This window comes from Herpailurus yagouaroundi, unplaced genomic scaffold, assembly GCF_014898765.1.
Source record: "Herpailurus yagouaroundi ecotype Mexico unplaced genomic scaffold, PumYag 28, whole genome shotgun sequence".
NCBI lineage: Eukaryota > Metazoa > Chordata > Mammalia > Carnivora > Felidae > Herpailurus > Herpailurus yagouaroundi.
This window is the reverse complement of record NW_024412376.1, coordinates 110972757-110986100: the sequence shown is the minus strand read 5'-3', so window position 1 is coordinate 110986100 and position 13344 is coordinate 110972757. Positions and strand designations below refer to the sequence as shown.

The following is a 13344-nucleotide window of genomic DNA, read 5'->3' as shown; positions in this document are numbered from 1 at the left end:
CAAGTGCTAACATAAGTAACTAGTATATGGTTAGTACTAATAAATATTGTTGAATGAATGAGAGTTTGTACTAAGGTAATTAGTTGTAGCAGTCAACATGTCCTTTGTCTACGTGTGTATTTTTTTTTTCATGCTTCAGAGCTTTACACATGTGGCATCAACTTTCTGTAATGCCATGTCTCTGCCTCTTACTCCTCTCTCACCCCTTCCTGATCTGGAGAAAGTCTATTAACCTTTTAAGACTTGCTTCTTGAGACACCTGGGTGGCTCAGTCAGTTAAGCCTCTGGCTTCGGCTCAGGTCACAATCTCACAGGTTTGTGAGTTTGAGCCCCATATCAGGCTCTGTGCTGACAGCACGAGGCCTAGAGCCTGCTTCAGATTCTGTGTCTCCCTCTCTCTCTGCCCCTTCCCTGTTCACACTCTGTCTCTCTCTCTCTCTCTCTCTCTCTCTCAAAAACAAGTAAACATAAAAAGCAGACAAACAAAAAAAGACTTGCTTCTTTTGGGGCATGTGGGTGGCTCAGTCGGTCAAGTATCTTGCCTATTGATTTCAGCTCAGGTCATTATTTCACAGTTCATGAGACAGAGTTCCAAATCAGGATCTGCCCTCACAGGGTGGAGCCTGCTTGGGATTCTCTCTCTCCTTCTTTCTCTGCCCCTCCCCTGCTCACACACACTCCCTCTCTCTCAAAAGTAAGTAAATAAGCAAGTAAGTAACTAACTAAATAAATAAATACATAAATAAATAAAAATAAAACAAAAAAATGCTTTATTTTGCACATGAAATCTTCCCGCCATTTTCATTCTAAAACTCTTCCCCTGTACTCAAATGGAATGATTGGTGTGGAAACACAGAGTAGAGCCTATAAATAAGGGATTTAGAAATAGTTGGTCAAATTTCAAGGTGGGACGGATTATCCTGGGCTTCTTCTCTGCAGATTCTTCCTGGGGGTTCCTGGATGGCTCAGTCAGTTAAGCATCCGACTTCGGCTAAGATCATGATCTTGCAGTTCATGAGTTTGAGCCCAGCATCAGGCTCTGTGCTGATAGCTCAGAGCCTGGAGCCTGCCTTGGATTCTGTATCTCCCTCTCTCTCTGCCCCTCCTCTGTTCACATTCTATCTCTCTCTCTCTCAAAAATAGGGAACAGTTTAAAAAAAAAAAACTGGTCAAATCTGTAGATTCTTCCTGGTTACCCTGATGCTATACAAACCTTAAAAATAGTACTATTTGGGGAGGGTTGCAATATTTCTCCCAAGGAAAAACTTGATTTATCTGGGACCAGATTTCTATTGGTGAAGTACAGGGGAATTATATTGTGTAAAGCAGTATCTCACATCTCCAGCTATAAGAGGATTGTGGCCTGCTCAGGTTGCTATGGTTGTGACCATGACAACTATGAAAAACATGAGAGGGATGCCAAGAAGAGGGAGTGGTAGTGGCCATAAGTGAGAGAGAACAAATGGCCAGGAGTAGGGACAGCCTAGGGTTCCTGGGGTCCAGTGGTTGTAAAGGCAGGGATTTAAGACCATATTGCAAGATCTGACTTCCACATCTCATTATTTACATTCATGCAAACCCTGAACCACTCATAACTAATCTGTTTTATTCATCCATTCTGCTTTAAGTTACTCTGAGTAGGGGACTGGAGATGGGGGAGGCAACCTAAGAACAGAGGGCATAACCCAGAGGGCTGCAGCTCTTGAGAACAGGCACTTTCTTATTAAGCCAACTGTGAATTTGTGTGGGTGAAAGTAACAGCTGCTGATTCTTAGGATATTTTTAAGTTGCAGCCAGTTGGGATACTTTCTATGCCTATATATGGTCCTTCATGCTAAAGGACCTCATGGAGATGGGTGGGCTAAAAACATAGACTCCTTGCAACTGCAGCAGCATCTCTTGGTCTTTGGCACCGCATAACCAGCTTGCTCTCTGGGAAACTTTAGCAAGGTTAAAAGTTAAGCAGCTCATCTGACATACACAGTAGTGACTTCTCCATCCCCTCCCCCCCCCCATTGTTGCTAGGTTTCTTTGAGATTAAAAGAGAGACTTATTTGTTTAGTCCCCATACACTTTAAAGCTGCTTAGCTACCACATCCTGTGCACAACATGTACTCCAGGCAAACAAACTTCTAAGGGTACCGCAGATTGAAGCAGTTAACTAGCCTATCCAGAATGAGCCCCCTGGAGTCCATGTGCTATATGAAGCAATCCAAAACACAGCTGGTAGAGTTAATTTTAGGCTTTCTGACCTTGGCAATGTCCTATCAATTTGGGAAAGGCAGCTTTGAATAGGTTCAAAAAGGACCCTTTCTCCTCCTCCCCCCAATGCAGCTGCCTGGAAAAGTGGCTACAAGGTCTAAGTTTAGTGGGAAAAAACAATCAGTTGTGGACAATAATAAACTTGACAGATAAAGACAGGCAACATTTACTGGGCAAGTGCATATAGTCCATGCAAGAAATCTTTGATGATTTTTGTCCTATGAACTAAGATTCTAAAAATTGCATACCAAAAGTAGCAGCTTCTAAAAAGTTCTAAGACTGGCTTCTTGAAAACAAAAATCAATTTCTATGTCATGGTGCTTCAAAACACCAAAACAGAGAAACTTAACAGAAGACCATGGGGGAATGGAAGGGGGAAAAATAGTTACAGAGAGGGAGGGAGGCAAACCATAAGAGACTCTTAAATACAGCGAACAAACTGAGGGTTGGTGGGGGGGGGTGGTGGAGGAGAGGGAAAAATGGGTGATGGATATTGAGGAGGGCACTTGTTGGGATGAGCACCAGGGGTTGTATGTAAGTGATGAATCACGGGGATCTACCCCTAAACCAAGAGCACACTGTACACACTGTATGTTAGCCAACTTGACAATAAATTATATTAAAAAATAAATAAAATGTACATTGTAAAAATAATTAAAATTAAAAAACCCACCAAAAGTGGTTTGACAATGATGAGAGGGGAATAGAAGTTTTATTAATTTGTGCTGTTTATAAATATAACAGGAATTTATATGCAAGGAGTAAATACATACCAGCCATTTCTCAATGCACAGGATCTAATTCTCTGACCAAAATAAGTGAGGTCCTGGGGCACCTGGGTGGCTTAGTCGGTTGGGCGTCTGACTTCAGCTCAGGTCATGATCTCACAGTTCATGAGTTCAAGCCCCGCATCAGGCTCTGTGCTGACAGCTCAGTGCCTGGAGCCTGCTTCAGATTATCTGTCTCCCTCTCTCTCTGTCCTTCCCTGACTTCTCTGTCCTTCCCTTGCTTGTGCTCTATCTCTCAAAATAATAAAAAAAAGTAGGTGAGTTCTCTTTCATATATGCTCACATATAACATAGGCTTTTCCTTATTGAAACTTACACGCTTTTTAATTTTGCTTTTGTCTGATTACCTGTATTTCCCAATGACCTATAGGACTCATGATGTTTTTTGCTTCCAGAGGCCCATAATAGACAGTAAATGCTTGTTGAGTGGACAAATGGTATGTATGTCATCATTCTCTTAAATCTAGCATTTTATTGCACAAACCTCACCTTTAAAAGAATGAACAGCTTGAATTGGAGGGGATTGGGTTAGGGTTGGGATCAATAGAAGATTTCTTCTTCCCTTGTAACACATTAAATAAGCTTTGTATTTTGATACTTTATGGCTTTTAGTGATAAATGATTGTACCCAGAGACACCAAGTTTCATGAACCAATCTTTTACACTTCTTTTTAAATTTTTTCAAAAGTTTGTTAATTTTGAGAGAGACAGAGAGAGCAAGTAGGGGAGGGGGAGAGAGAGAATCCGAGGAAGAGAGAGAATCCCAAGCAGGCTCTGCACTATTAGCATGGAGCCCAACATGGGGCTTGAACCCATGAACTGTGAGATCATGACCTGAGCAGAAGTTGGATGCTTAATGGACTGAGCCACCCATGTGCCCCACTTTCATTCTTTTCTCTTATATCAGAATAATATGCCCTTGAGAAGCATTTATAACCATACACTGGTTTGTGTATAACTATACATGTTTGTCTTTAATGAAGCAAGGTATGGAATTAAGATCTAAAGGGCATTAATGAGGGTTAGGTTGAACTGCTAGCTATGTTAAGTGGGATTGTGTAGCATGCCAAAATTCATTTAGGATATATTCATTCTAATTTAGGTCATTATGGAAATGGGCAGAAGGAAATGGGATCTACTGAATTCAGCTTGTATGTACAGCTATGCGATTTTGAGCAAGTTACATACATAACCTCTCAGCATTAGTTTCCTAATCTATACACGGGGGGAATAACACCTAATACCAACCTTATGGGGGTAGTGTAAGGAATAAATGACATGAGGATAAAATATATGAAAAGCTTAGCAGAGTGACTAGACCATGAGAAATATTCAATATGAGGTAGCTATAAAAACAATCTTATGCAATAAACTAATTAGATGGAATAATTACCACATCAATCTAGATGTTATGTAACCAAAACACTCTTGCACAACAGAATGCACTTGATCAGGTTACTAAAGATTTGTTGCCTAGGTGTACTTTTTCTATTGCTGTCCAGGTATCTATTCTTTCCCAGTCAGATCACATTTTAGAATCAGAAGGAATCAGCTACTTAAGAAATACTGAGGCCCAGATTTAGCCATGGGGTTTGAATTTGGCATTTCTTCTCCCTGGTATTAACTGCATTTCCTTTTAGTTTTATATATAAAAGAATATCTTTATATAGGCAGAAAAGGCTGGGTGATATGAGGGCAAGGAAAGAATGCTCTGGTCCAAAAAAATCATTGTTCTTTTTTTTTTTTAAGTTTTTTTTTAATGTTCATTTATTTTTGAGAGAGAGAGAGAGAGAGAGAGAGAGATTGGATAGGAGAGGGGCAGAGAGAGAGGGAGAGAGAATCTCAAGCAGGCTCTGTGCCATCAGTGCAGAGCCCCATGTGGGGCTCAAACTCACAAACTGTGAGATCATGACCTGAGCCAAAATCAAGATCTGACGCTTAACTAACTGAACCATCTAGGCACCCCCCAAAATCATTGTTCTGTACCAGCAAATTTTAAATTCCCATCACTAATTAATACTTCTTCTAGGCCTTTGCAAAAGGAGACCTGCTATTTATTTGTTTTTCTTTTTATTATGGAAAATTTCAAAACTAAATTTTCAAAAGTAAATAGCACAGTTTAATGATTCTCATATTCTTATCACCTGGCTTTGACAATTATCAACTCACAGCCAATCTCATTTCATTTATACTCCTACTTCCCTCTCCCACATTATTCTGAAGCAAATTCCAGGCATATTGTTTCATCTGTAAGTATTTGGTACATATTTATAAAACATAAGGGCTCTTTAAAAACACATAACTACAACATCATCACCACAATAATTAGTCCTTAATCATCAATTGCCCAGTGTTCAAAACTTTCGGATGTCCATAAATGACATAAATATTTGTTATTGTTCTTTTTCACATTGCTTGTTTGAATTAGGATGTAAGTGAAAGCACACCTGACAACTGGTGGGTATCTCTCTTATGTTTCTTTCAACCTCTAGGTTTCTCTTTCAGCTCTATTTTTCCTTTGTAATTCATTTGTTGAAGACATTGGGTCCTGTATCATTTCTCCACAGTTTGGATTTTGTTGATGAATCCATGTGGTGTCATTTAACGTGTTCTTTACCATATTCTCCTGTTCCCTCTATTCCCTATAATTTAATATAGTTGATCTAGAGGCTTAACCAGATTCAAGTTCTTTTTTGTTGGCAAGACTTTTTCACAGGTGATGATACATTCTTCCATCAGGATGCATACAAAGTATGGTTTTCTCCCTGTGATACCAGCAGCCATGATTAATGCCTAGATCCAGTAATTTATTAGGGGTTGCAAAAATGGTGATATTCTAATAATAATTAAATCATTCCTACTGTTTTTTTAAATTTTCTTTTTTTAACGTTTATTCATTTTTGAGAGATAGAGACAGAGCGCGAGCTGGGGAGGGGCAGAGAGAGGGAGACACAGAACCTGAAGCAGGCTCCAGGCTCTGAGCTGTCAGCAGAAAGCCCGACATGGGACCTGAACTCACAAACCATGAGATCATGACCTGAGCCGAAGTCGGATGCTTAACCAACTGAGCCACCCAGGTGCCCCTGTTTTTGTTTTTTTGTTTTTTTAACTGAAATGTTTCTATAAGGAGAAATTTCCTCTTACCCACTATTTGGAAACTTGGCTTTAATTAGTGTTATCTTACCTGGGAAGGGTAACATGTTAGTGAACACATTGGAAATGATTAATCTGATAAAAAGTATGATGAATCATCTCTAAGGTGGTAGAAACCATTACCTTGAGGGAAAAGGAGATTATAAATACAACTGAAGTAGGTAAGTGGTGATCAGAAACCAGAGATATCTGGGAAGAGAAGTAAAGAATAAACAGATGCTTACAGGTAATGCTCTGCTATGTCTATCCTTATCGGGAATATAAATTCCTATTTGCAAGCCCATCTTACGGTTTCAAATACTATTTACTTACTGAGGTCTGCATTCATGCCTGCAGTTTGGATCTCTCCCTCTGCTTTGTGCAGTAGTCAAACTCTTCCAGACATCACTACTTTGATGTCTAATAGACATCTCAAAGCTAACTAATCTAAAATAGAACTTTGGTTTTACTACCAAATTATCACTCAGACCTTTCCTATTTCAATAAATGGCTATTTCCATCAGTTGCTAAAGCCAAAATAATAGGAGTAATCTTTGACTCCTTTCTTTCCCCAACCTGCACAATCACCAAGTGCTGTTGGTTTTACCTTGAGATTATTAATTTCTCCTATTATTAATGACACTACCCTAAACCAAATCACAACTGAGAAACAAATGGACTGTTACAATAGTCTTCTGGTTTCCCTTCTGACATGTTGGCCTCCTCTGGTCCATTCTCCACAACAAGGGAGAATGATCTTTCCAAAATGCTAATCACGGATCATGAGCTGATAATTGTTGAAGCTGTGTGATGGATTCATCATATTTCTTCCCCTCTATATATGTTTGAAATTTTCCAAATTAAAAAAAATGAAATGTTATTCAGATGATTTTGTTTTACTTCTTTTGTTTAATGTTCTCAGAATAAAATCCAAATGCCTTGCCTAAGCTTGTCAACCCCAGCCTGCCCTGTCTACATGTCCAGGCTTCTCTTATGCCATTCTTCTTGCTCACTCTGCCCAGGCCATAACCTTTCAACTCTAAGAACTCTTTAAGCTCTTTCTTATCTTAGAGCATTTTCACTTGTTATTCCCTCTACCAGAAAATGCTCATCCCCTAGTTCTTTGCAAGCCTGGCTCCTTCTCTTGTCTCAGGTCTTAGCAAAAATGTCACCTCCTTGAGAGGACTTTATGAACCATTCAATCTAAATTAAATCCTCTTTGGGGCACCTGGGTGGCTCAGTTGGTTGAGCTTCCGACTTCGGCCCCGGTCATGATCTTAGGGTTTGTGGGTTTGAGCCCCGCATTGGGCTCTGTGCTGACAGCTAGAGCCTGCTTCGGATTCTGTGTCTCCCTCTCTTCTGCCCACACTCTGTCTCTCTTTCTCGCTCAAAAACAAATAAACGTTTAGAAAAATTAAAAAATAAATAAATGAATTAGATCCTCTTCCTTCACCATTATTCTCTATGACATTATTCTGTTTATTTCCTATCTTACCAGAATGTATAACTATCTTGTTTGTTTATATTTATATATGTAAATATACTTATAAATTTGAATGAATCTGTAAAGATATTTGAAAGCATATACCCACACATGTTCTGTTGTATTCTATTCTACTCATGCTATAGTCTCAATTCTTTGAAAAACTGGTAAATACAAACTTTAATAATCTTTCATAAACAAAGATTTATAAACAAAATAAGTTTTTGACCAGGAGAGGAACTTCTTGAAATTTTAAGAGAAGAGTGATATGAAATATGGATTGGCGAAAGTGCAATTGCAATTAGAAATGTCCATTTGAATAAATCTCTACTTGGTTCTAAATTTCCCAGTGCTTTCGAAGCCGAATAATTTTAAGTGACAGCCATGGTTTGATTTAAATGTCTAACCTCTGGAATTATATTCCATATTATTAACATGACTATCATTTTTAAGACCAATATATTTAAGTTTTATCAGCTGTTAATTTCAGGCAACTCTCCTTGTGGTATGAAAAGAAGAACTCAGCAGGTACTTTAGCAGATTCTCTCCTCTGCCAATTGTTATCCTGATTCAGTGTCATAGGATTCATCTAAATTGTGTTTGAACAAAAGCAAAACTATGTAAAACAGCCTGCCAAATCAGGGAGCAGATGGGAACTGTCTGCCAGTCATTTGATGGATGTCCCTGACATGACAGACTTTTAGAACTGGAATATCTTAGAGATCATGAAATAATCCAAGACCCTCATTTTAAAAGGTGTGAACTGTTGTTCTAATAGGTTAACTGATTTACTCTTCCCAAACATAATTTCCTAATCTGGTAATTCAAGTCTTACTTTCAGAAGACCCTTATGGAATTACATAATAAATTAGTACCAAATCAAGATCTGGGCTTTTGTTATAAATGCATTATTTTCACTATATTGAGATAAATCCTTTCCCCCCTTCTTTCCTGCATCTTTTGAGTATTTAAGTCTTCCCAAATTATTCCAGTGACCTCTGCTGTTCCCAAGATAATGTCAAGATTCCAATATTTTCTTCTGTATTTTTTTAAATGGTTTGATTTACCAACATGCCAAACTAATAATGCACCAACTCAAAAGCATATAGTTCATATTGGTACTTCCTTCATGTCAGTTAGCCCAAAGTGGGTTAATAGCTGCACAGTATTTAAGTTATGTTCAGGTTCTTTGAAAACTTACTTGTGGACTTGATGCATGTTTTAAGTAAAGAAGATGGACATCTCTTGTGTAAAATAAATGGGTACTTAAATTGATAATGTTGTTTAAATTGTTAAATTTAATGTTTAAATTGTTTAAATTGTTAAATTAAATGTTGTTAAATTGATAATGTTGGTTATCAGTGGCAATGCTGATTAAGCATTTATGGGGCCTAAGCCAATTATAACCATTCGGCACTCTGTTGCACAAAACATTCTAGAGGCTAGAATTGATTCACTCCCCCTTATAGGGAGCCTTGCATTTCACAGTTAAGGGGTTCAGAGCCAGGCTTTATAATCCATTTAAGAATGCTCCACATTGACTATGTCAGCACAGCAGTTTTCCCAGCTGCTGATGACACCACAGCTTGCCTGTTGAGACAATAATGGATCCTGACCTCTCCTAGTTCAGGGTTTTAAAATACAACCATAAAACGACAGGGACCTTGAAAACCCATTTAGACCCTTTTCTCTCCTCTGGGGGAACCACACCCAACCCATTCCAAACACGTTAAACTTCCTCCTGTTTTTATATACTAGCAAAGAGACTCCATAACCTTTTACCATCCTGTGCCGAACACTTACAGAGGGCATAATTCTGGTGGCAATTCCATCCCTCACTGCAGAACCCTGACATCCCGCAGCTGAAGCCCACTTCCTGACTGCTGAAACCCAGCTAAGCAGTTCGGAGCGTTTTGCCACGACCCGCAACTAGGTGGACAGTCCTTGACCAATCTGGTGGCCCCAGTGTACTCGCTGGGCGTGGTCCGGGGCTGCATAGATGTCCAGAACTTGAGGGACCCGGGGCCACAGCGGAGAGGGAGGGTCGGCGCCCGCCACTCTCGCGAGAGTTCGCGGGTTGAGGGCGGTGAGGGACTGGAGACGAGGAGTAGGGGGAGGAGGAAGAAGAGGAATCGGAGGAGGGGGAGGCGCGACAAGCAGCTCAGCAGTCAAGGCGGCTGTTCTTCGGAGAGCAGGCGTGTGGCCCTTTCCCCGCCTTCTTTCCCTTCCCCTCCCAGTGAGTGATTCAAGCCGTGCGCTTCCCACTTCCGCCCCCTCCGCCTGCCATTGGAACTAGCAAAGCCGAACAAGTTGGGGCCGTCGAACAGCTGGCGCTTCCCTTCCTCCTCCTCTCCTCTTCTCTCCTTCCCTCTTCATCCCTGGCCGCCGCCGCCGCCGCCGCCGCCCGGAGGCCTAGAAACCGCAAAGCCCCCAGCCCACGCCGCGGCAGACATGAGCTTCTTGTTGTGAGTAGCCAGGCCCCGCGCGCGTCGGCTTTGTTCGGGCGACCAGGGCCGCGGGCCCCAGCTCGCCTTGCCCCGAGCTGCCCGAGCCGGGCGTTCCCACTGAGCAGGTCTCCGGTAGCCCTTCTGGTGCGCTGGCGCTGCCTGACGGCCGTCGCCTCCCCAACCCGCTTCAAGCTCGCTTGGAGTCCTCCAGCCCCCACAGAGGCTCTTTCTCCCCGGACCCCGAGTCCCGACACACCCCGGTGCCTGGGTCTGCATTCTCCATCTCCCCATCTTTCCCTTCCTTCCACTCTTGGGTTTGTTGGTTTGCACGCTCTGCATAGATACCTCCCACTCCTCCGCATGACCTTTATGCGTCGCGTGCCAGGTGGTCTTTCTCCGTTTCGTTTGCCCATTGCTTTTTTCTGGATTCCAAGCACACAAGGTCGGGCGTAGTACTTTTCCCTGTCACCCCAGCACCCTTTTAACTTCCCTCTTAGGTTTTAGGAGTGGAAAGTTGGAGTAACAAGTCCTGTGGATGTAACACATCCTTAATGAGGCGGCTTTAGGGTCAGGATCCCCAGGTGACAGCCCAGGGTCTTGGAGTGTGGAGCAGCTACTTGGTTCACCGAGGTGCCCTTCCTCCCAGTATGCTCCCCAGAAAAGTACGGGCTTTATCTTTTTAGACAGCCACCAAGCAGTCCGGTAGTGTGCTCTGGGTTGATTAGGTCCGCTGGGGAGTTATTTTGCAGATCATTTGTAAATGCCAACTTAACGTCACATTCAGTGCTGGTCGCTATTTCATTTACCTTTATTGCAGACGAGTTTAGGGGGATGGACAGAAAGATGGGATGGCCAGATGGGGGTATGGAGGCAGCAGACAGCCCCAGGTCGTCTGAACACCCTTGGAATTCCGCGTTTGAAGGCTTCGTTGTGATTCACTTTTGTTTGATCTGTGGTTAGAAAGCTAATAAAAACTTGGAGGTTGAAACTAACATCATATACTCCTTTACTGTTGTGGACAGAATAGTATTTTTCTTCACAACAGTAGCAATAGCAGTTCTGTTCCCATTCTCTTCTTTCCCCACCTGTAATTTTTAGTCATCACATTGGCACCTGGATCCTGAGAATTTAATTAACCCTTATTTTCATAGGCCCCTATGTAGAATATTAATTCTTTTTCGAGTGTTCAGGCAAAACTGAGTGACCACAGAAGGCTAACTGGCAGGCCAGCTTGCTAACATTTCTCATGTGCACAGGTGGCCTGGTTTGTGTCATCCTGCCTAACACATGTGAGTTTGTGAAATCTCTTCCTTAGGCTCATCCTGGAAGTTGATTTTGAGTTTGTCATGTAGGTAGTGATAGGAGGATTGGGGGACTTATGAAAGTCCTTGTTTCCCATGTTAGCTTGAAACGAGATTTCCAGGTATCTCAGCTTGAAGCTTCTCATCTTGAGTGTATTTTTACACTGCTGATGTTTGATTTCTTCAAGAATTAAAAGTTGTCTTCAAAATAGCAATGTAGATGATGTCTGTAACTGCTGCTAATGGACTTGTGTCTCTTGGAACTCCGAGCTAAATTGGTTGAGGCAGGGAAAAACCATATTTGGCTGAAACTAGGGATGGAGAAAGTTTTGGTGGTATTTTCTGAATACACATAGAATAGTATCCTATTTATACATGGCTCAGTATGTAATAGTTACAGAAATGAAGTGGATAAGTTTATTTCTTCTGAAGCATATTAGTTACATAAGAAAAATCTTGCCATAACTGATGTATGTAAATATATGGCACATTAGAGGGTTTGTACTATTTGGGGTACAATTTTTCAGTCAGGTCTCATGTAGCAGTTAATATATTCCCAACATTGGATTGTGTTTGACAATCCAAAAAAGTTAATCCAACATTTTTGGTTTTGGTTTTTGTCCACTAGTAGTTCCAACGCTAAATTGAAGATCTCATAGATATAAGTAATTATTCTCAGAAATGAAAGAACAAAGTTTTGGTTGTTTCATCTATATGTTATTTGGTATAGCTTCCTGAATATTATTTCTCTACCAGGAGTTGATCAGAGAAATTAAGAGTTGCTGTTTAGGAGTTAAATATAAGTATTTTCTGGGCATCTGGGTGGCTTAGCTGGCTAAGCCTCTGACTCTTGATCTCAACTCAGGTCTTGATCTCAGGGTTGAGAGTTCAACCCCCACGTTGGGCTCCATGCTGGGCATGGAGCCTACTTAAAAAAAGTGTGTGTGTTTGTGTGTATACACACATTTTTCTCTAGTTCTTAGAAGCTTACTTGGAAGGCTACTGTAAATGGTTGTAGCTGAGGAAGTAAGGGCAATGTGAGATACGTTAGTTAATGAGGGTGCTGACTCATAATTCCCGAGGGCTTTAAGACAGAAGGAAAGAATTATTGTTTAAAAAAATAATTTATTGTGCCAGGCACTGATGTAGGCACTGGGTATCATTTATGAAGAAAACAGTAAGAGATTCCTGTATTAGTTCAGTTTATGTTTTGGTAAGTGACCATAAACACTGAATATCAGTAAATTATACCACATGGTAGGAGAACGTAAGTGCCAGGAAACAAAGTAACGCAGGGTAAAGAGGTTTTGGGATGGGGAGATGAGGTCGATTAGGTAATACCCAAAGGGTGTCCAGATAATCAGCAGCAGTGATACCTTTTGTAGCTTTTGTGCAGATGCACAGAATACATTTGTACAGCATGTGTAGATAAGATTGGGACAAAGCTTTGGGTGTGCTGCAGACTGGCCTTTGGGTATCTTTAATAAGCTAAATTCCCAACTGATACATAGAGAAACTTCACAGGAACCTGATTTAACTTAATAGACTCAAATCTTTAAACATTGTCAGCACCTGCTGTGTGCTAAGCATTGTGGACAATGTGGGACTCCAGAGTGATCGATCGTTTATAAATCGTCATCTGTAATAGATGCAGTACATGGGGGTCTAAAGAATATGGAGCAACTTGTCCGATTTGGGCTGGAAGAAAGCTTCGTGAAAGAAGTGATGGAATATATAACAAGGGTTTTCTGAAAGGGGAAGGGGAAGTAGAAGATTTCAGTCAGAGGAAACGTCATAGAGACACGAATTTGCTTGTGAATTGTCCATTTTCAGGTTTGTCTGAAAAGCTGTAGAATCTTGGAGCTAGATGAGATCTATAAGTAACATAGCTTACTCAACTTCTTTTTGGTAAAGTGGCAAAATCACTAACT

At 41.0% G+C, this 13344-nt stretch overlaps 1 protein-coding gene across 2 annotated transcripts in view; it reads left to right on the top strand.

Moving 5' to 3' along the window:
• The first annotated feature begins 9777 nt into the window (after nt 1-9777).
• MOB1B (MOB kinase activator 1B) overlaps nt 9778-13344 on the top strand; it is a 52809-nt gene continuing 49242 nt past the window's right edge. The window contains exon 1 of one of the 2 annotated variants that reach the window (XM_040481678.1): nt 9778-10130. In XM_040481678.1, the coding sequence (XP_040337612.1) occupies nt 10117-10130 (14 nt within the window). In that variant the 5' untranslated portion in view covers nt 9778-10116. The remainder of the gene's footprint in view (nt 10131-13344) is intronic. The other variant, XM_040481669.1, reaches the window with a different exon arrangement.